Source organism: Vidua chalybeata, chromosome 8 (genome assembly GCF_026979565.1).
Source record: "Vidua chalybeata isolate OUT-0048 chromosome 8, bVidCha1 merged haplotype, whole genome shotgun sequence".
In the NCBI taxonomy this organism is placed as follows: domain Eukaryota; kingdom Metazoa; phylum Chordata; class Aves; order Passeriformes; family Viduidae; genus Vidua; species Vidua chalybeata.
Window position 1 is genome coordinate 19,266,247 of NC_071537.1, and position 24,169 is coordinate 19,290,415.

Genomic DNA, 24,169 nt, shown 5'->3' on the forward strand with positions numbered 1-24,169 from the left:
GAGGTGCAGGCTGGAGAGCAGGGAGGAATTGCATAGATGAGTTTGTATGCTTGCACATGAGAAAGCACAAACAAATTTGTAAAAATATGAGCGTCATGATTCTAAATCCCCTTTGCAGTTTACGTGAGTTTTTGTGACCTGCAAATATTTAAAGAAAAATACATGCCTATGGCATACCTATTGCTCTTCATGCCCCACAGACAAAATTGGGAGAGCTGGTGGCACAGGGTGACATGAAACAGAAAGGAGTGTGACCCATTTCAGGTGGATGTGTATACAAGGAAATGCCCCTGGCACAGTGAAAGACAAGGGATAAAGTAATCCTGGGGAACACAGTCTTTTGAAGCATGCATGCATAAGGAGGCCTGTAAGTGAAGCCTTAGCACTGTTCAGAGCACCACCTTCCAAAATGAAAGCACTTTCTGCACTTCTTGAATATGCTCCAGGATCACTCTGTGCACAGTGAAGTAATTTGAGCATGGAAACCTGGGTGCCTTTGTGCAGATAAACCTTTGAGTCTCTATTGTTCCACTAGACAATCTTCTCTGTAATGGATATTTGGGTGAGACATGCCCTATACCCCACGACATGTGTACAAGGAGGAGCATTGGGCATATCACTAGGGCAACATGTCCAGCTGGGAGTATAGACTTTTAGCAAGTAGGTATTATTGGTCTGTGTAAGATCTTAGTCTTATCCATGGAAACAACGTTGCAACTCTGCAGTTACATGCAGGGAGTCACAGTGGTGAGCAAAGGCACAGCAATACGTGGGACTCTGCTCGGGATTCTGTGCCACTGCTTCCCGATGGCCAGAGAGTCTTCTAAATGTACTGATGAACTATGGCTCTAAGCAGATGCAGGGGGGAGTCCTAACAGTGCTCATATCTTTGCCAGCAGTTCTTTTGGACAGATGTGGGGATAAGGTGCTTTGGGAGCTGTACCACCAAAGTGCTGAGGAAACACAGCTGGTGAGATGGGCAGTGTCAATAACGCAAACACGTGTGGAAGCGTGTGTATGACAAAGTGGCATCTGCTGAGATGTGTGAACACAAAAGGTGTACGACAGGGTAAATACATACATAAAAGAAAGTGTCATGCACAAATGCAGGGTCTTGTGCCTCTTGTGGGTACCAAGGGAATGAGGGGTGTGTATGGCATGATACATTTGTCAGGGAGTGGATATGTGGTAGTCTACCTGATACATGATGCAAGAAGAGGATACCTGGGGAGAGTGGGGGCAGAGGAGATTACACTAAAGGAGATATTTCTAATTATAACTATAGTTTAATGCACTGGACTCTGCCCTTCTCTCCTCTCCCCTCCCCTTGCACTCTTTTCCTCATTACCCAGGTTATCTTGTTTGGGTTAAGAGGCCAATTTCAACAGACTATAATTGAAGAGTGAACAGAATCTGATAAGATAAGGAAGGGACATCATTCCTCAAGGGATCAATAGAGGTTTCATGTTCCTCCTTCCCCTGCTGTGTCCCTAACACGCTAACACTCTGTGTCCATGGGCCTGGTTTATTTACTCTGCTTGTCTGCATGACTGGAAAGGAAGTGCAGGAGTAGAGTGGGGCTGTAGCCCGTCTGCCACACAGCCAGAGCAGGCAAGGGGGCATAAGGAAGGGACCACGGTCTCCTCTGGGACTCATGAGGAGGCAGGGAGGTGACAAGTCTGATACCCTCCTGGCTCTGGCAGGGGCACAGATTAACAGGAGAGGTGTTCACCTTTGGCCTTTTATCTCATCGTGCTCTGCAACAAAAGGATCTTGATAATTTTTCTTGATTTAAACTTGTTTTCCCTAGCATCCATGTCCAGACAAGCTCAAGCTTTTTATAAGCACTCACAGGCAACCTCTCAGGGCCCCTCAGGGTGACTGAGGCATAATTACCCCTTCCACAAGGAGGGCTGGTAGCTGCTCCTGAGTAGGTTAGTATCTGAAGTTCAGGCTTGATGGACCCAGTATCTCACAAGCTGTTCTTAGCAGTTTTTTGGACCAAACCGGCATGTTTGGGATCCCTTTAAGAAACATGAGGCTGTCTCAGCAGGGAATACAGGTCCTTGTGGCAGGGCTGCCGGGGCTCCCACACCACAAAGGCAGAGTTTGTTCCACTCCTGACTCATGCTCTTTGGCAGGAAGATGTGTATCTCACAGAATCAGTGTGAGATCCGTAGGAACCCGTGCCCATGTGAGATGCATATGAAAGTGCAGGCAGCTGGGGCACTGTAAAGAAGTCCCTCCAGGAGGCCCAGTCTCTCACATCAGGCAAGCTCTGTGGATGTTCCCCTGTCCCTGCAGCTGGCATAGGAATGCTTAGGCACGGGGAGATGAGCTGAGAGGTCAGCACAGTACAGGATACAATCCAGATCCCATACAACAGGGCTGGGCAAGTTGCTGGAGAGACTGAGACATGGAGGGGTCTAGGGCTGAGATATCTTCTTCCAGCTGATTTCTCTTTTATTTTTAACACCCAGAGAAGCAGACGCTGAGAGCAAGTCAGTCATGCAGTGAGCATGTGGCAGAGTTGGGAATACAACCCAGATCCCCTGACTCCCAACCTCAGGCTTTAACCACTAGACCATGCTTCCCTCTAAGCCACCTTGAACTTTCCTCAGTGAGGATGGGGGCTACTAAGCCTCTGTGGGCTGCAGTTTACCAAGCTGTCAGGAGTGTGCTCACTGGACCGCCTCACCAGAGACAGCCTTCCTCACGCATGCTAAAAAAGTTGAAAAGAAATTCATTTCATGGCCGGTGGTTGCTTAAAAAAGGCGATTCCAGCATATGTATGTGATAAATGTTAACTGTGTATTAATCGCATTAAAGAGGACCCTATAAACTTTTCATTTCTAATTAAATTCTGGCCGGTGATTCTGGCGAAGCCAGCTCACTCCGGGCCTTTGTTTATGTGGAAAATTAAAATGCAAATACAATGGAATTTATTTCCATTACTAGAGTGATATGCTGGGCTCCTCTGTTTAACAGCCTCCAATTATTTTTCAAACAGGTCTCTCTCCCTCTTTCCCTCCCTCTCTCCCTTCCTCACTCCCTCAATTTTTTCCCTTCTCCCTGTTACCCTGATGCTGCTACCCCAGTGTGAGGGGTGGGATCTGGTAAAGCAGTGGTTGGGCTAAGGATCATATAATCTGTTCAAGGTCAAATTCAGGCCAGAATATGGAGGAGAAAGTGGGGAAAAGAGCATGAGAGCACAAACAAGAGAGCAAAGGAAGTAACAAGGCTTGAGCTAATGCAAGGATGAGTAAGGAGTTACCTGTTAGCATCCTCACTGAAAAATATAAGCTAAATTCATTGGCTTGCTAAATCCCAGCCATATAGACGGCCTGACTGAGAGAGGTCATAGATCTTTCCCTGATGAGACATTTTGATGAGAGGATACAAGTGAAAACTCTCTCTGGAAGTTTTCCGGATCTTTCACAGCCTTTTTCATAGACTTTGTCTGGATGTGACTGCTGCTGGGCTAAATCCTGATGGCTGAGGAAGGACAGAACAGGCCCAATGCCAGACACATTGCCTGCGCAGAGCAAATAAATTCATGCAGCAATGACACATAATCATCAGCTGAAAAATAACTGAACTCTCTTGTTCATTTCCAAGGGACCAAATGTGGCCACACTGTCTTAAAGCATTACTGCACAATACCCGCACAAGTCAGAAGCCATTGCACAAAACCAGAGATTCATTGTACAATTAAAATTTCTTAACACATATATTTATGTGCTAAATGCTGCTGACACAGAATCCCATTCTTTCTTACATATATGAGAAACCCAGGTCAGTTCAGACTTGGGAACATTGCTAGTCAGTCACACACAGATCAGAGGCATCTGTTAACTGACACAGATGCCCTTCTATGCATTAATGTAGAAAGTCATACAAGAAGACCCTTGCAAAGGCAAGCGTGCACTTCACTGAAGACATGTAGTAATTTATAGATCCTTTCACAGACTCAGTCAAATCTATTTGAAACTGCACAGAATTGTCTTGCATGTAATTGTGAAGAACCTTATCCAAAAAATAACTGAAAGGTCTTAGCAAAATCCCTGAGTACACAAGAAGATACAGACGCGTTGAAGCACGCAGCAGAGAACCAGCCAGACATGCCACCCCACGTGTCACACACACACCAGAGACGTACCTTCGGCATGCCCCGCAGGCAGGGAGAGCTCGTGAGCCAAAGGGATATTCTTTTAGTGCATGTGAGCATCTTAAGGAATCACCTAGTGTAAATGATCCTGCCCCAGCCGAGACAGGGAAACAGGAGAAGGACACATTCACTTACAACACTGAAAAGAGGCCATTACCCAGTCAAACAACCCAATCCCTGACATCATTATTCAATACACAGGAGCCCTGAAATGCACACTAACTCAATCACACGATTACAAAATAATACTGATGGAATCAATGAGACAGACATGCAGACATACAAAGCACACCCAGCCTGGTGTTAATACACAATAACAGCCGCCCAGCAAGCGAATACAAAACAACCATTCACGACCACAGGGCAAAACACCAAAACATGGGGCCACATTCTCAAGGGAGACTTGAAAACTCTGGTAACAAAACCCACCCTTGCCAGAGGGGTCTTAGGGTATGGGCAAAATCTGGCAGTTGTCAGTCTAGTGAGCAGCAAATAGTAAAAAGCTTTGTTGAGCAGCATAACTGAGCAGATTCATGTCCTAGTGAGGCTGGTGAACTCCCAGGGCACTCAGAACTATTCAGGATTGCACCCACAGCTTTGAAGTAGACTGATCTAGTGAAGTGACACCTGCTCAATGACCAAAAGCATCATGCAGGCACTCTTAACACAAGAAGGGGTGCATGACATTCAAGCCTCACCAAAACACAAGCCATTATAAGAAAGGAAATCCTACAGAAGATTACAAACAAAACAAATTCACACCGTGGACAGATCAAAATACTGTTCAGCACCCAAAGCCACAGAACCATCTCACAGACGTGCCACTGCAACACAGCCAAATCCTCTTCCCAAACCACAACAGCACCCCCAAACCCAACACAGCACTAGTGTCTTTCCTCTTCAGAGAGGAAAACAGCAAAGTGACACATAGAACAGGCTCATAACGCCACAAACAATCAACCTTCTTTGTGCCTTGCAGATTGTGCCAGACCATGCTAACCCAAGCCTTAACACACAGCCCAAACAGCCAGCTTTTGCAAATCCTGCATGATCTTCTTGGGAGGGTGATGGGGGAACCACACTGTAAGTCCTTTCCCTGGCACAGCAGGCAGCAGCTCGTAGCAGGTTGCATGCACAAGAATGTGCTGTTATTGAAAGAGCCAGCAAGGCTGGGGGAAGGCTGCTGTTGGTTGTGTGTGCCTGCGTGTGTTGTGTGTACAGGAATTCCCCTTCCTCTACCCAGTGCTGCTGCTTGTAGCCATTAAAAAGCCCAGGTCCTCATGCTGGGTGTTCAGTGAGTATTGATTTGGTCTGCAAGCAATTTTAATATTTCTTCAGGGACTTTCCAGCAACAGCACAAGTCATTAATTCACCCTCCCAAATTGCTTATTCAATAGAAGGAACATGGCTCCTGAATAAAGTCCCAGAATTTATGTGACTCACATGAGTCAGGAGGTCAAACAACTGTTATGGAGCGAAGTTAAAAATCCAAATAAAATATTGACACTTTTTTGGGAGTGAGAGGAGGGGGAAGGGGGAAGGGAAAGAAAAGGTATTTAAAATAGGGTTTTGTTGCAATGCCCCCAGGATAAAGAATGGAAAGAGATTGAAGACAAGCTGGAGTTTGTAAAATCAATGGGATTTATTGCATATCCGCTTGGCATTTAATAACTCCTTCCTTTCCATCTTCCCCTGCTGTGTTTGTACATGGGGGAGATAAAAACTACAAATAGCCAGCCACAAAGTACACAGATGGACACCCCAGACACAAACACACAAAGGTACATGCAGGGATGAATGTTACTGGGAGGCAGTGGCATAGCATCAGAAGGTCCTCTCAGGACTCAGTGTCTTGACTGAACCAGATAGAGCCATTCACTCAGGGAATTGTATTATGGCCATATAGTACCAGGGAATGTGTGTCCACAGTCCCAGTTTAAAAAAAGGCTGGGAGGGGAAACTGAGGCACAGAGCTAATTAAAAGACTGCTCACTCACAGAGCTCATCAACAGGGGTCCAGGTCTCCTGGTGCCCAGTTTGTGTTCTTGCAGCTGAATGATGGTGCCTTTTATGAGAATGAGAGCACTCACAGTGACCGAGCTCAGGCCTCAAGAAGGCACCCATCTCACAGGAGGGACATACAAACCACACAAAGAAACAGATCTACAGACACCATGCAAGGCCATCCACATGCAGATAGGTGCACACACAGATACAAATACACACATGCTTTCACTAAGCTCATTGACGTTCAGAAAGCACCAGAGCCAGATCACACCCAGAAGTGGGAGCACAGCTGCAGACAGACAGACAGACTGACTGCAATGGCCTGTGTGCACAAACCCACGAGCACACCATACACACACTGATACAGCAGTACAGCCCCGCAGAGCAGCACAGCCTCACTGAAAGTCACTGCCTCTGCAAGCCTTAAGGTTTTACTTACAGGGGTATCCTCTAGCTAGCTGCACATAAATGGATGCCCACAGACACTGAAGTGCATTCTGCACAAGCATATTAATATATAGGACTGTCTCCTTATTGCATTATACTGTGGCTGTTTCAGTGAAACCATGCTAATTTTCTACCACACAAAGATCTGAGACTGCTGTAGCCATCAAATAACACTATTCATAAGCAATAACTCCATAAAAAACAGCACACAAAATATTGCCTAACCATCTAATCAAACAGTACTGGATGGCTTGTTTGATTTCTTTGGTGTTTTTTTGGTTTTTTTTTTTGGTTTTTTTTTTTGGGTTTTGTTTTTGTTTTGGTTTTGGTTTGGTTTGTTTTTGTCTGTTTGACTTTTTAGCAAAATCTTAGGGCAGCTGCTTTCTGAGATGAGATTTTCCAAAAGGCAATTTTTCAAGGCTTTTTTGCATTGTGACAAAGATATTTGACAGAATTTCCTTCCTAAGGTATCTTTTGCCCAAATACACAGTGTGTTTTAAAATTAAGGAAGGAAATGAAAATTCTGAAATTTCCATAATGAAACTCTAAAAATATTAATGTTCTTGCATTAAAATATGCTTCTGTCTTACTTCTAAGGTTATTTTGTTCACGATTGATTTTGCAACTGCCTTTTAAAAATGACATGATACAATCTTCGGTTCACCTTATGCTACCTCCTATCTTCTTAGAATACAATACATAAAAAAAAAAGTAAAGGGAGTGTAGTTTTTAAAATACCATTGCCTATGTCCCCCTATATTCCTTTGCCTATGAATCCTGATTGAATCTGATCTTGTTGAACTTATATAAAAAAATTAAATACATGCTGATTTACAGCTGGAGGCATTCTGACTCATTAGGTGAACGAGTACTTAATTCAGATTAAGGGGACCATGTTTTGAAATCATGGAACTGAATAAAATCACTACAATTCTCTAGAATATCATGATTTTCAGAAATAATCGATCATAATTTGCAATATTGTATTCCACTGCAAAATCCTAAACTGATTGAATAATTTGAATACTTCAGTATTTATAACTCAGGTCTTCAGGTAGTGCTAAACAATTGCTGCATCTCTTCTGTGTTTACCCCAGCTAGTGCCTGGTTCAGCAAGTCAAGCTCTAGACAAATCAGTCTTAGAGATCACTAAAGCTCACTGGGAGAAAAGTTGCCTGCATGGGGATGTAGGGATAAGGAAACACTTGTGCATGTGGGAGGATCATTTAAACTGCTCCTCTTGGGAGGTTGGTTGTCAATTCAGAGTTGTTGAAAGAGTCTCAGCTGAGATGGTTTCATTGAGAGGGAATAGAAAACAGGCTTGTTTACACAGGGGCAAACAGGAAAATTAATCTGAATTAACTTTGCAACTACATTGGTTAAAAGCATTTAAACATTGTTCAGGTGCTCATTCAAAATTTGAGTGTCCTAAATTGAATTAAGTTCACTTCATTTCCAAAGTGAATTAAGCTAAACTAAATTAAAGCTGCCTTAATTCTAAACAGGGGAGTCAGAGGTGTAATGCAGTTTAACTAGACCACTTTAATTTCACACATTCAGTTAATTCAAATTATTTTGCAGAGCCTTATGTAGATAAACCCTTAATCTGCTAACTCCTATGGACCAGGAGCCAGAAAAAGGAGACCCAGAGGTTCAGGGTACTCCACCAGCCCCTGCAACTGTAACAGAAAAGGATGGATATAATAGGCTGGTGAAGGCTCACAGAAACTCACAGGTCTGCAGTTAATCAGATGGAAGCCAGATATGTTTTTTTTAAGAATAGAGCAGTTCTGCATTCACAAATTTACACAATTATGCAAATGTACACACAGGTATGGGCCTTATAATGCAGCAAGGTTGCACATAAATTATGGATCAGTATTCAGATATGTTAGCTATTACATCATAGATATTATAGCCTTGTTAAAGACTAGTACTAGGTGGTTGTGACTTATTATTTGTAATAAGTGTCTGCTGTACAAAAACATATAGATAGCTGATGATGGTTACAAGCCACATGTCTGACTATTTTCCCATAAAACTCTGTTAAAACTTGAAATGGTTGAAAAAAATATTTATGAATTCTTCATAGGGCCTGAATATTTAATATATGACCCAAATATCTAACTCCATGTAGCCACAGTTATGAATGCAGACCTACAGGTAAAGATAAACAGGTATGCTGGCTGTGTGAGGAATTAAAACATACCAAGCAACAAACGCTAATGCATTGGCCAACACAATATGGACACATAAACATACAGCTTGTATCTCTAAACACTTGACCTGACAGTGACTTACATTAGCCAAACAGACTGGTTTCAGATTTATCTTTTCACTATATAAAACTGGCTTTGTTCTGTAAATACGAAAACTAGACAATCTTCTACAGAGACAGGCACCAACTTGATGCTAGGAGTCTGTGTAGCACCCACATCCTGAAGTGCTTGATTGTGCTTAACTGCTTTGGGAGACATGATGAAGAAAGGAATAAATGACACCAAGAACAACAAGGATTAGAATAGGAAGGGAAAGATTCTGGTTCTCTGTTTTTGAATCAGAAATTTATTAAAATTCTACATTTCAGTGTAGTTCGGACCTGCTTTTTCAATAAAATTGAAATATATTATTTTTATTTTTAGCACAGTCACCAATTCACCTGAAAAAAGTAATTTTAAAGGGAAAACCCACAATTTTTCCTCTCTAATAATACTTACATTTTTCTTACAATTTTGTTGATTTCTTTACAAGCTGAGGTAAAAATAGCGTTAGATTTAATAGACATATCCTCAGCAGGTTTGTTTTTTTTTTTTTTTTAATTTTGGCAAAAATCTTCTAGCAATAAAGGGTTTCCTGTGAAAATTTTCTCCAGTTCTGAGGAGTGTAAGGGAGGTACACAAAATTACATCCCTGTAAAGGGAAATATTTATTTATCCAACACATGCAAGCACATACTGCAGTGCAGCACTCTGCAGGACACAGAGATAATACACAGCTAATACACAATGCTGCCAGAACCAAAAGTTAAAAAGTCCTGAGTCAGTACCCTCCAAAATGAAGAGACTGGCATAAAATTCCTTATGCTGTAAATAAGATTTTTTTTCCCTTTGCCTCCAGTTCTGGCCCCTTGGGAATCAGCCAGGTCCCACTTCCACCTGGTCCTTGCAGTTATGAAAGCCAGAAATACCTTGGTATTAAATGAAAGCTGAACTAATTGTTTATCTTCAAGATCTGAGGTTTTACACAAAATGCCAGGTATGGCATAACTTGCAAGAGGGATGAGAATGTTATCTACATTTATCTGATTCCTCCCAGTTCAAGACTCCCTTCCTAGTACACACATGTCTTCTGTTAATCAAAATGAATGTCCACAAGGAATTCAGCACAGACTCCTGAATTTTAATAACTGGAAATGGGCTCAAAGCAAAGCTTTCAATTAAAAGTTCCCGTACTCCAGATTAAGATATTTAACCTTGGCAAGCCCGTGTGTTTCTGTAGGTCTTCTTAACTCACCCGCTGGCACAGCCGCTGCTCTGGCAGCTCCAGCCCGCGCTGCGTGGCAGTCACCGTGTGCTGGCAGCTCCTGGGGCTCTGCCCTATGCCAGCTCCGTGCTGCTGCTGCAGCAACACTGCTGGCAGGACTCAAGCTGGCCAGTCTAGAGGTAACAGAAGATGACACTCTGAACTACACATCATTGCAGAGTAGGTGTAATCAGAAAACAATTCTTAATTCCTAAGAGGTGAAAAATTTCTGTGCCTTTTCATGGCAGAAATGCCTTGCTAGTGAAAGGCATTTTAGCTACTAGTGCTGCTTTTCTCCTGTTCTCTTCCTGTGGCTTGTTAGTTTTACAGCTTTTGGTCTTCTGTTGCAGAGATTATGAATTTGTTGAGGGGGAAAGGTAGATCTGTAGCTGCTTTGATGGATACTTTAATGGATGCTCTGAGTTGAATGTCTGCTCCATGGTTGCCTATGGTATAAAAATTTGGACTTGATGACCCAAGTGGTTCCTCCCAGGCCTGTGTTTCTACATCCAAGACCAGTAGTACTCTTTTTGTCGTTTAAGATTTCCTTAATTCACCTTAAAACCAGGATGTCAAAAACCCAGGCTCAAGTTTGCTTACAATATTTTGGTACCTGTATGATATCTTCTAAATGTTTGGATTTTAATGAATTTCTGGAAGAAAGCCTTCCAGACATCAACTGAGTATAATGAAAGTAGAAACACCTGCCTGAGGACATTTCTATCCTGCACTCACTGCTTGAGTGCAGCTTGTGTAGACTTCAGCCACCTTTAAGCCAGCCAGCCTGGGTCCTGATGGCTCTGTAGCCACAGCTTTGCATAACACAGCAAATATTCAAGTACACCTGTTTCCCAGGTGGGCAAATGGTTCTTACAGCCTTATGCAGCAATTCATTCTAGGAGGTCAGGCTAGGCAACCTATACACATGAGGCTGACCACTGTCAATCATCAGTACCAGGGGCATGAAGTTGCATACTATTGCTCAGCAAAAGCAGGTGGCAGGCCAGCCTCCTGCCTGGCACATCTACTCTCAGAAGGCAGACATCTTCTCCTTTCTCTCCTTCTACCCCTCTTCCCTATATCTACACTTGTACCATGTAGCACAGCAGAACTGGAATGGGTAGAGATCTGCTAGAAGCTGAACGTTAATGCTCTGCTCAAATTAAATGAAATAAAACCATATGGTGTCATCATGGGTCACTGATTTAAAACAACAAAAAAATCCTAGCTCCACTCTAAGCCCTTCAGATAGTAAAACTGATGCTGTGAATTGTGTGTCTTCTTAGAGTGCAGTCAAGAAATGCAGTGAGAGAAATGGGCAGGATTGGGCTTTCTCTCGTGTTCATAGTGAGCAGGCTAACCTGGAACAAAGTGACACTTTTCCCCTCATGTCTGCAGGCATGATGTCAGTCTAGCCCCAGTGAAATTGATGGACCTACACAGACTAACAGCACATACAGAGTCAATTCTCCTCAGAGAGGGCTGGGATTGTGTTTTGAGATATGTAAGGCATCTCCATTTTGACCTCTCATCTATTTGGAAGATTTGGGAAAACAGATAATCCCTCTTCATGTACCTTTTAGGACCATCAATCTAATTAATGTAATTGATCTATCATACTTGCACTTATATGCTAACATAGTACATGATCTCTCCTTTTCCAAAAGGTAGGGAGAAGGAAATGCAATTTTCATGATAGAAGCAAGTTTGAATGTGTGAAAATTGCTTGTGGCCCCTGAATATGGCAGGGTTTGAAGGCATTCTGCTGTCTTGGCAGGGAGTGCCAGAGCCCCAGGCCAGCTAGTGAGGAAGCTGCTCCTGCCAATGTCAGCTGTTTGTCTGAAGGTTCTAAGTGTTGCAGTAGATTCTGAGAGCAGTAGCTTCTACTGCTCTCACCTTACTTCCTATGAGAAATTATTGGTTAGCTTTTATGTAGCAACCGCAGCTCTGATCTTCCCAATTACATCTGCTGTTGCAAATTAAAACACCACCACCAAAGCCTGTGCAGCTGAAATACAATTCCTGTTGCCTTTGCCCATTTCTCTTCACGTACACCACTGTCAGCAGGGTACATGTCACTTCTGCTTCAAGCAGGAGAATGAAGCCAATACTGTGCTACAGCTCGCTGAAGCACTTACTTGGCCCCTGTTTATTAGAGAGTCTGAGCCCTTCACTCCTCCTTCCAGCTGTCCTCACTGTGCCCCAGGTGGCACGGCAATGCTCCTATCTTCACACTTCAGGCAGGAAACAGAGCACAGAGAGAGATGCCATTTGTCCAAACTCTTGATGAGAGAGGTCCATGACAGAGCAAGAACTGAAGCCCTTCCCTAAATCGGATTAGGCTCTAACTATCAGACTTTCTATTTCCTTTCCTTCACCCCCAAATCCCTTGGCTGTTTTTTCTCACCATGTTACAAAGCTTGCTTTCTATTTTGAACTTTGGGCAAACAAGATTTTCCCTCCCCCCTTCTTTTGCTCAACCGTGAATTCAGCTGTGTTTCAACCTATGCACAGAAACATAAGACTGTCTCCTGTTTGAACGGAAGCCACATTCAGAGCTCTTTATGCCTCTGCAGCACCAATCTGCAGGTGAGATATTGTTGGCTCCAAGGGGGCTTTCACCGAAGACCCCAAACCTGCCTCTTCTCATCCCATGTTGTCCCTCTTTGCCAGCATCACTAGGATGGTCACAAGCCCTTTTGTAGGAAGCCGTCTGATGCAGAGAAGGCTTCACTGTCTCTCTCACTCAGCGCTGTCCCGTGTGCCCGCGGCTCAGCGGCACAGCCCCGCACTAATTAAGCAGTGCGGCACAGCAGGGTGTGCGTGCCTTGGCCATCACAGCCTCCCCTGGACACAGTGCACAGAAAAGGCTGAAGCTTCACAATGTTAGCCTTCCAAGAACCGCTTTAATTGCCCAGTAATGCACACCCTGGGGTCTTGTAATGTGCTTCTAATATGGAGCATTTAAAATATGAATACTCCAAAACAATTAGAAGGAGTTTGGTACTCTGCTGAGTGTATCCTTCCACCCTCAAAAATAATCCACGACAAAGGAATCTGATCAAAGTGAGGATACCAATGCTTTCTGAAATATGTCAGGGTCTTCTTGAGGCATCAGGACACACAATCTTTCCTTCAGTTCAACTTCACTCTGTTCTTCCAGGATTAAGAGAATTGCTAGATTGTGACTCCAGATTATTCAGTCCTACCTTATCTCCCTCTGATCAGCCCTAGTATGATTTTTTTATTTGAGATACCGTCAAAACACTCTGCCAGCCATAGTAAGAGAGAAAAAACCACAGACTATGTTAGGCTATAAGAGAGTTTGGATAGAAATGTCAGAGAAGCAAGGTGAGTTTTCTGTGATCTTTTCTATGTTCTTTTAGCAAGTAATTTCTGGACAAGTTTAGAAGTGATTTTCTACTTGCTTATTTACAAGGCATGAAAGTTCTTCTCAGAAAGCACTCTGGCTCAGCTAATTTTAACTTCTAATATTTCTTGTTACGTCTCTTGATTTGAGCTTGTTACAATTGTAATACTAGAAACAGACGATTTTTTCTGTCCATCTGTATTCAGAATCTGGAAAAGGAATTCCATTAAAACTGACAAAAATAATGAAATAGAAATCAAAAATTGGAAATTCATGATCTAATGTTGAACATTTACGAAAGTCAAAGGCATTTGGAAATAAGCAGTTGGTTTCAGCTGGTGCTGTATGTAACATTAAGTCTAGAAGGAGTTACTACAAGCCAACTATAGCAACTCATGAATTCCAGGATGGATGTATAATTCACAGTATGATACTATTTACTGTAATGACATTATATGCCATCACTTAACATAATACTGCATATTAAATTCAGATTGTGAAATGAAGTTCAGTTGCTTTACTGCAATCAAAGATCTATAAATGTCCTGTTGCTGAAACTTCAGAAGGTTATGTATTAAATCTGTTTATATTATCCAAAACTCAAAGTAGTCAACTTGTACAAAAATCTCCCACAGGAAAATGAAAAATGGGAATTTACAGTAAGTACTAGTTTATGTTCCTAATTAAATACAAATGCTATTATTGGAGTCACTGATTGTGATGGAATTAGAGCAGGGATGAATTTAGTCCAAAGGGTCAATTTCTCTTGGAAAAAGATGTTTGAAAATATTGGCATTTATCTCAAGAAATCAGCACTGCTAACTGGTATGCCAGGACTTGTGTCCCTTCTGCTTTTGGGAAGGGCTGAGGACGTAATCTTCAAGACTTGTTTTTCTCCAGTGTCTGAAGGCGAGAACAACCCATCAAAGACAGCAAGAGGTGATCAAGGTTTTGTGACCTCTTATACAGCAGTAATCCAGAAATCCTAGATTTGAGGCAGCAGAGCTGGCTTAGTGCGTATTTCAATCCCTGGTAAGAGTGAGAAGCTTTAAGCAACACCGAAGTTTAAAGACAGCATTATTATGCTGCATTTGTTGCTACGGAGCCAGGTCAGCTCTTTTCATCTTTCATCTGCTATTTCATTAGGTGGTCTTTTGTAGGACAGACTCACTTGAAGCCTCTCAAAGCAGCAGCAGTGCTGCCTAGCTATTCTGCTGTTTATCACTGTCCCTAAGTGAATTGACCCAGGGGGATGCACCACCGTGTTCTGGACTGAGCATTAGAATCCTGAAATTTCCCCTCTTTCCTTGAAACACTGGACTTGAATCATGACTTTAGGGCAAAGGAACATGGCTGGGGAGAGTCTTTTCAAGACCTGCCTCTTCTTTTAGCCATAGAAAATATGTTCTACCAGATACCTCATTAGGTTCACTGTGCATTTGATGCCAAAAATTATTTGACCCAAGCCACTGGAGGCAGCACAACCAGAACTGCTCCCCTCTGCTCACGGTTTCCGGACACTTTCTTTTGACATAAAACCGGTTTCATTCTTAGGAAGGGAATGTTTCTGAACAGAGCCTTTCACCTCTGGGTCACCAGCAGAAATCTGGCCCTGCTTGGTAGTGACCGAAAATCATTACCAGCTGACAGCTACTTGGTGCAATGAGCTGGTGAGTCTCATTCCAGTTTCTAATGGACACATCTCAGTAAACACAGTCACAACTGGCACTAACTGGTGTTCTCAGCCAAGAGACCTCAAACTGAATGGGAAAGGAAATTGAACCTTCCTCTTCATCCCCTGCCTGGGTTTTGGAATATTATGGACAGGCATTTTATACCTGCAGCGTTTCACAGGCTGTTTTTACTCTAAATGGGTTTTTGAAACTTTGCAATTTTCATGCAGCATGATTCAGCACAGCCTGATCTGCCATCTCAGTATAATTAGACTCATCTTATGGTTCCCCTCAGTAGAAGCTGAGCTGTCTGGTGCCATCCCCCAGTACAAATGTTAGGTAAATCTGATGTCATATCTCAGTATGAATGGAACTGTCTGATGTCACCTCAGTGCTAACAGGACGTTTTATAATATGTCATCTAAGGCTGCAGGGGAAATCTTCTAATCCATTCACTATGCTACACTACAATAGAACATAACAGAGTATAATGTGTAGGTTAACTTAGACACCCTCAGGCAGATTTTGGATAGACGGATAGATGGATGGATAGAAACATTTATACAAAGTATACATATATTATATCACTCTATTGATTTTAAAAAAGTTCCAGGACTGCCTAGCTATAATGAGATTTTTGAACTTTGTGTTGCGATCAATGAGGGGAATATTATTGGCGTGGAGAATTGATATACCCGCTCTCTGTGGCTTGTTCTGCTCCTGGACTGCCCCTGCCCCCAAGGTGTACGATTCCATCAGACACTTAACCTCTTTTACAGTGTCATCAGGCTAAAAGGAATCTAATAGTGACACGGGACTTGTGCTCAGCACTCTGGCACTATTGCTTTCCTGTCACAAATAATTTATAGCTTTCTATTTCCATCCCTTTGCCTGCACCCCATCCCCTTTTTCTGTTTCTCTGGGCTGGGGGAAATCAATAAACTCACACAACCAGAGTGGCACTTCAGGGGGTTTTAGGGGGGAATGTGAGACAAGAGGGGAAAAAAGAAAAAAAAAAAAAAGAAAAGAAGAAGAAAAGTTATATTATTTGCTGTAGCACACTTTTCAGATTAGCTCTTCACCCAGTACGTATCGCATGACCTCAGAATCCAGCCCTGAGGCCCTCAGAAACTTTTTGTATAGGTTCTCAGCAACTATACATTAGGGCATCTGGTACCACTGATCTATATGGTGTGAGGATCAGGATCTCCATCCTCAGCTAGAACCTTGACATTCTCTGTCTCCAGCTATGTCCAGGCACTCCAGCTACTGGTCAGGCTTCATCAAGCTTGTAGCAGAGTTTTCTAAAATTCCGAGGCGAGATGTTCTCTTTCTTTTCCTAAGAAGGCTTCACTCTCAGAAGTAGTGATTTTTTAAAATTGCCCTCACAATTTCTCTGTCTATCTCTATTCATGCCATAGCATGCACTAGCCACACATTTGCTCTTTGAAATTTTGCCAACTTATTCTTTAGAACAAATTTTTAAGGGAAGCTCTCAAGTGGGCAGGAAGAATCTTCCATTTGCTTTCACTTTCTGGAGAGATTTTTGGGTAGAAAATAAAGCTAACACTATGCAGGGCCAAGAGTTCCAGAAGCTCAGGCTGAAGAGAATCTGCAGCCTACACCCCCCAGCTGGAGTGGCTGAAAAGAGGAGAGGCTTGTTCTAATCTCAAAAAGGAAGTTGGTTTCCATGGCCTTCACAGGTCATGGTTTATTTCCTGACTTCCTTGGTGGAACCACTGTTCCCAACTCACAGATACCCAATATCTGCCAGCAGTCAGGGACATTGCCTGTCAGGTACTAGGTACTAGTGATTTTCTTTCACCACTGACCTCAGCTGGATTTAAAACAGCGACCTAGAAGTGAAAGATTTCATGTAACAAGAAACAGAGCACTGACAATTACAGTTCAGTTTATTGTCATTCTGAGCTACATTATAAGCTTTGTGATGTCTTTTTGAGTTCCCATGCTGTGTTCATTCACCACCTCACAAACACCAATTTTTTCCCTGTTTGATGGACCTTTTTTCCCTGGTGATCTATATCCCATCACCAGTCCCTACAGATGCCTTCTGCTTTCACCTCATTTATGAAGGGCAAGGGCTTTGGGCAAGCCTTCCACAGTACAAAGCATTTAGTCAGTCAGAAGGGTATTTTTCAGGTAGACAATAAAATTAAAGCTACACCATTTGTAAATTCAGCAATGTCTCTATTAGCTGCAAAGACTGCACTGTGATTATGCTCACAGATCAGACCATAAATGACAATGCAGCTGTTAGCACACAGAAGATCCTAGCTTGCTCACTGAACACCACCCTTATGCAGTGAATACCCAACTTCGGGATAAAGACGACAGAGCAGAAATAGGATGATTCTCTGAGAGCTGGTCTATTAAAGCAGTAGAATCAGGACCACAAGGCAAATGAAGCCACTCTGCTGCACCAAGAGCTCAGATCGAGCCTTCAGATTTTGGTATCTGGGACTGTGGGTCTGCAAAGGCACAGAGAAGATGCATTTGAGTTCTGAATGTGTTTCACTCTTTTTCAGGATCATCAGAACCAAAGTTCAGCAACCTTTTCACCCAACACCAGATGGGAGTGGGACAGGTGTGACTGCACCAGGACATACTATTGGTAAGTAGACTGGCATGAGGGGTGGTGACAGGTCAAGTGGAAATGGGGATGAAGCTTAGTTGAGGGAACAAAGTCTGACAAGCAGATGCTAAGCAGAGCAAAAGGGAGGAGGGGTGGGGGGAAAGAAGGCTCCATGAAAAGCAGAGTTTTCTATTCTTTGTCTCCCCTGTTGCATTGCAGAGAAGTGAATCACAGAGAAACTAGCCCAAAATAGGGGTTTGCCCATGTGATTCTGCCTTAACGTCCATTTCACGTTCATGCTCTCTCCTTCATCTCCTTATAGAGTATTTAGTATTTCTCTAAATACTTAGAGAGAAGTATTTACTACTGTCCTGTCTAAGCATCAGTCTTCACCTTTTCCCTTGTCCTTACTCTGACTCTCTTTTTCCCCCTACCAATTTTTCTTCTCTGCCTTTGATGGAAGTGGTCCATTTCTTAATGGTAGTAATACACAAACATGGGTAAGATATTCCAGCTGCCTCACAGCTAAGTTCTTTATTGTTCTAGCTCTGCAGTCAGGTATCCCCATGGGTGCATTTCACTGAGAAAGTGCTTTTTTTTTTTTTTTTTTTTTTTTTTTTTTTTTTTTTGCTGCGGGAGATGTTTTGCTGGTTTGTTGAGGTGAACAGAAGATGGAGGCTGTAGTACAATGACCAAATGCCTCCTAGTCTGTTTAAAGGTACTGTGTTAGATGTGTGATGAGATACTTTTTAGTCTGTGGGCTGTGGGGTGGATATGTCTGCTCGTGCTAGCATAGCTTTATCTAGTGACAAACTAGAGCAGGAAAAACATGCAGTATTCTGGCATATTGTGAAATACGGTGGCTTATTTGTGGCCTAAGACTTTTTTAGATTCTGTTGGTTATTGAGAATCTGCTGCTACACAAGGATTTACACAAGGAAAATGCTCATCTGCATGGGACAGAGCTGGTAGATGTCCTGTACACAAACTGCATTCAGGATTACAATGGGCCAATATGGAAGAGCATTTCTGGATGCCCTTTTAATATGGACTTGCTCACTGGACTGGCAATCATTGATCACAACAGATGGAGCTGGCAGATTCCTTCTTGGAACAGTAGTGCAATGTCTAGGGAATGCAACGGCTGAGCTGGGATAGTGATTGTGAGTGCTTCTAGTGGAGTCTCTCATTGCTCTGGGAGGTTCTAAGGAAGTAGGTCTACACTGGAGAGTGTTGAAAGGTTCTGCTCCATCCTGAAAGGCTTCTGTTGGACGTATTGATTGCTTCAGGTCAATGCTTTATGAGCTGAATGATGAATAGTGGCCTGTAAGAGAACTGGGATATTCTTTCCATTGCTGGGACACACTGGGACACAATAGGTATGCCTGCTGGATGCATAGGTCTACCTGTTCTATTTTCTAAAGGCCTGATTATCATGAAGGGATCACTTCTAATTTGGATTACTTGTCACTTTTGATATATTGGAAATTCACAAGCAATCTTGGACAGCCAAGTGGCCAGAGCATTTTGCCTATTGATATTGGTCACTACAAAAGGAAGGCACTAGATTCTCATTAGTCTGGGTCTTAGCATGTATCACCCAGTCATTCCAGCAGGGAACTGAATTTAATAGGCCAGCACTGAAGTGCTTCTAACCTATGCTAAGAAGGTAATTTTTCACTAAGTGTTTCAGCTAGGCATGTAAGAGGCTAGTCTGCCTAGGACAGAGCATATGCACTCCTGGTGAAAAAATGCTGAGAGGAAATGATCTGGTAAAATATGGATGGACTATGAAGTCACTAGAGAAAGTGGCCTGTGCAGCATGTCACTCGATTACCTTGAAAGTCTGCTCTGAACTGGAATGTAACAACGTTTATCTTGATGGAATACCCTTGCTTGTTTTCAATGGCCCTGTTTTGGAAGGCTGTGAAGCTACAGTATAGAAGTGGACAAGCAAAGCTGGGATGCAGCTTTGCTGGGATACAGTAGAATAAGTCCTTCAGCAGGAGGGACCGGGAATCTGTTTAGTGCCCAGGCTTTCCTATTAGATTGGTGGCATGCATAGCTTTCAGCTGGGGATCCCTGTGTGCTGTGCTGCTCTCCTGATGGCCCTTTTTCCCTTTTCCTTTTGTCCAGTGCCCAGCACAGCATCCCCTCCTGTCTCCAGTGCCTCCAATGATCCAGTGGGCTCTTACTCCATTAACGGGATCCTGGGGATTCCTCGGTCGAATGGCGAGAAGAGGAAACGTGATGAAGGTAGGGAGAGGGGAGAAGCTCATCCTCCCTTTTATATTCTTTGTCCCCATGTACAGGCTCCAATTTCAGGCCAAGGTTTGCAGCTGCTCCAGGGGCTAGATCAGTTTTAGCAACAGAGACCAGTTCCCCGCCACTGCCCTGCTGGCTTGGAATGCTCTTCTTCTGAGGCCTTTCATGACAGGCTGCATCTCCAGACATCTGCTCAGCAGGCAGAGAGCCGTCTCCATTGCTGGAGCTGATCCCAAGTTCATTCACTGCTGGAAACGGCTGGAACTGAACTCCCCAGGTGCCAGCAGGTGCCCGGACTTTGAACTGTGGGTAAACACGGTTTCCCTGACTCACTTGATTTCAAACTAAATGCCATCTTGGAGAAGCAGCAGCAATGTGGGAGTTGTCTTTCATTCCCCTTGCAAACAAGTTCCTGCCCTGTGATACGCCACGAGCTACATTAGCTGGTGATCACAAGGGCCCAGTTTTCAATGAGTAGCATCTACCACAGCAGAACTGTCATGCTTGCAACAGTCTGAAAGCAGAAAGGAGGTCTTCTGAGTACTGTGATCCTAAGGTCGTTTCTAAACCTTTCACTAAGGCTGTAATGAAATAGTATTAAGCTATCTTCTTTTGCTTCCTACTTGCTGTGAAGTATTCAGGGCAAAGATGCTGAAATTAATCAAAAGCTGAAGCCTCAGGTCTAAATAGATTGAGTCAGGAGGGGTGGGTAAGGTCTTGGTGCTCTTACGGTGGCTTTCAAACACTTTTCCTTATATCTGTCTTTTAAAATTTGATTTGTTCTAAAATTGAGGGTGAGGAGTGAACTTTTTAAAGAATACTGACTGACCAGTTTGTTGGGTTCAGCTCTGACTTCAGTATGTTGTGTTGCTTGTTGCATGGAAAGTCCTCTTAGGACAGATGGCTCAGTGTGCTGTGTGTGCTGTAATCCCAGTGCTGTGCAGTGCAAGAGAACATGAGAGTTCTCTGTGATATGTGCTGGGAAGAGAAAGCTCTCCTGAGATGGATGCTGCATTTTGAGGTTTTGCTAGTAATTTTCTCAGTATTGGTTCTGGTGGGGTTCACATCTGTAAGTTTTTGATCCAAATAAACATAGCAATCCCAAGAATAAAAGGCAGTCATCATGTTCTCTTTCTCCCTTATACAAAGTAAAACTACATGCAAGGACCCAATCCAGCTTCTGTTAAAGCAAGTGGGAAGATCTTTGCTGATGTCATTGGAAATTGGATTGGGCCCCTAGAGGAAGATCCATTTCCCAGCTAGATGGCAGTAGGGCCCAGCTAAGAAAAAAGTGTAGCAATGGAAGTCAATGCCTCAAAGTCAAAAAATGTCAGGAATAAGAGACAAATATTGCAAACCTTTCCAGCATTTGCCATCATTACATATACAGGAAACAGTGACATTTCAAACTGAATGACACATTTCTCTAATGGTTGTGCTGATCTCCTGGCAGTTACTTGGGGGTTTTGTGAATCCCTGTTTTCATACAGTCCAATGTGGTGATCACCATCTCTCAACATGGTGCCTCCACATCTCATTAGAAATGAAGCTCTTCAGTCTGGCTTTAGCTACTATTCAGGCTATACCTGGAAAGATCATCCCACTTTAGATGCAGCTACACACTCACTTCCAGCCTCAGAACCTGAGCTTTCTTTGGAAGAGTACAGAAACAACACAGAAACAACAGAGCAGCCATCTAAGACTGTGACACTTCACAATGATATATTGACAGTAAGAACTCTTTGTGTCTGTCCTTAATTCATTCCAGATTTGATTTAGGCAAGTGACACTATGCAGCTCCTTGTTGTTGGCCAAGTGCCCACATATCCCACTAGGAATCAAAAAGGTACCAACCAGACAATCCTGCAGATGTTGCTTGTCTTTAGCTCTAGAATTTTAGGTGGCAGTTATGATTGTAACTGCCTTAGATAAAAACCTTAATCCTGCCATCCCAGATATCTGCTGCAGGGACACGTTGTGCTCCTGACCCAGACAAAGCTCACATGGGACCCCCAGCTAGCTGCTGAACATCTCTAACCAAGAGTTATCTGGGCTCACACTGGCCTTCAGAAATGCTGAAAAGTATCTCCATTTGCAGGCCTGACTCCTATGATTAGAAGGGTCCAAGGGGAAGTTTTGCAAAGCCAGTGACCTGCACTCATTCCTGGGCAGTCTCCTCTGTAGCTCTGAACATTCTGATTGTTTCTAATTGAGATGGGGAGTAGGAAAAGTTTGTCAAGAGATATAATGTGAATATTTCTTTCATATTCATGCTGGATTCATACACCTTCTCAGTATTTCCCAGAGCTTCTGAACACTTTTTTGCAGTTTCTTTCTTAACTTCAGGTTTTATTCTCACATTGAAAAGCCCTTGTGAGCTTTGCACATCTACTTTTCAAGCATTTAGGGAGTGGTTCTTCCCTCAAGGAAGCAGAAGAAGCAGCACTGCTCTTTCTTTCCGCTCTGTTGGACCAGCTCTCCTGCAAGGATTCCTCTGTGAGGAATGCAGTTCAGCAGAAAGGGGAAGTACCAAGCTGTTCCTGAATCACCAGTTCTGAAAACCTTGTTAGCAACCTCTGTGATGGCTGGGGAGAACAGGGTGGGAGAAAGACAGAGAAGCTTCTATGTGAGCACACCCCCTCCCCCAGGTCCTCCTTGCTGCAGCTGGTGTCTACATTAGACAGTAGCACAGATGATTAAGAAGAGGAGAGATAATTATGTGTCAAGATGATGTAGCAGAACTCCCGAGTTGGACAGAAGGAGCCAGACGGATGCATGAGGTGGGCTCAGAGATGGACACTGACAGCCAGGTGTGTCCCTCACAGGGCGTTAGAGGGAAGAGTGGGAATCCCAACCTACCAAATACACTGGCTTGCAAGCGCAAGGGTGGCCTGGGCTATGTATGACATTGAGAGAGAGCTAGCTGGGAAGCAGCTCTGAGTGTCTACTAGTCACACCGAGGAATTGTCTGGCCATAGTCTTTCCTCAAAACTCAATATATCTTCCTCAGGTGAATGCCAAGAATGGATGGTCAGGATTTGCCTTGTTAAGACCAAATTACACTTTTGTTTCAGTTTATAACCAGTGATTGCAAAACTTCTGTCTTCTGTGATAGATAGAGTCGGGCTCCTGAGATTTTGAAAATAATTTGACTAAAAAAGTTCACCATAGTTTGTGTAGCACATTGTGTGCCATTTCTTGTGTTCTGCGGGCATTGCCAGTGGAGCTATAACTTCCCTCTGACCTTACACCCACCATCTTCCAAAGGCAGAGGTCACCCTGCAGCATGTAATGAGTTTCTCAAGACCAGTGAGGGTCTTACACTATCAAGCTGCATCAGAAAACATGAATTCCTGGCTCTTTATGGTTTGAGTGTTGTACTGCTCTGTGATGGCAGGCCAACCATGTTCAGCAGGGTCATTGCCAGACTAAGAAGCGTAATATAATATCCAGAAGGACAAAGGGGAAAAACATGCAACTATTTCTGCTTTTTCATAACCCCTTAATTGACTAAAGCTAAAAGAATGAGAACTGGGGTGACGCAGAGGCACTAACAAAAACTTAGTATCACTCATATTGTAGTCTTGAGCACTGTACAAGAAAAGGAGAAATGCAGAGAAAGTGAAAGACAGATAGATAGATACAGATAAATAATTAGATAACAGGAAAAGAGTATATCCAGCCGCTGCCAGCATACCACAGCATCTTCAGCTGGGTGAAACTTCAGCAATTTTTACAAAACCATTCTTACGAGACATGGCCCTTTCTTTCCATAATAGGCTGCAAACAGCCTTCCTGTCTAAACCTAAATTCTCATTTGGGATTCAACTTCCAGTGAGGTTGATGCTGTAACATTCTCAGCATTATTAATCTTGGTCCTTGACAGTATCTGTAGTATTTGACAGCATTACTGGCAATAATATCTGCAGCACCGACAATGGCAGAGATAATATCCCCCAGTATTATCGACATTAGCAGGGATCATATCTGCAGCCTGTTATTGGTGGGAGCAGACGTAATGTGTCCAGTATTATTAGTATCAGTAGTAATAAAACCCAAAGGCTTGTTAGTGTGATCAGTGCTAATATCAGCACTAGGTTTGTGGGAGAGGAGGGGACGGAGTG

General features: G+C 43.1%; 1 protein-coding gene across 4 annotated transcripts in view; it reads left to right on the forward strand.

The window, feature by feature from the left end:
- Nucleotides 1-24,169, forward strand: part of PAX2 (paired box 2) — an 87,591-nt gene that overhangs the window by 16,082 nt on the left and 47,340 nt on the right. For all 4 annotated transcript variants that reach the window (XM_053949456.1, XM_053949454.1, XM_053949455.1 and 1 more), the window contains exons 4-5: nucleotides 17,734-17,819; nucleotides 19,917-20,036. In XM_053949456.1, coding sequence (XP_053805431.1) covers nucleotides 17,734-17,819; nucleotides 19,917-20,036 — 206 coding nt within the window. The remainder of the gene's footprint in view (nucleotides 1-17,733; nucleotides 17,820-19,916; nucleotides 20,037-24,169) is intronic.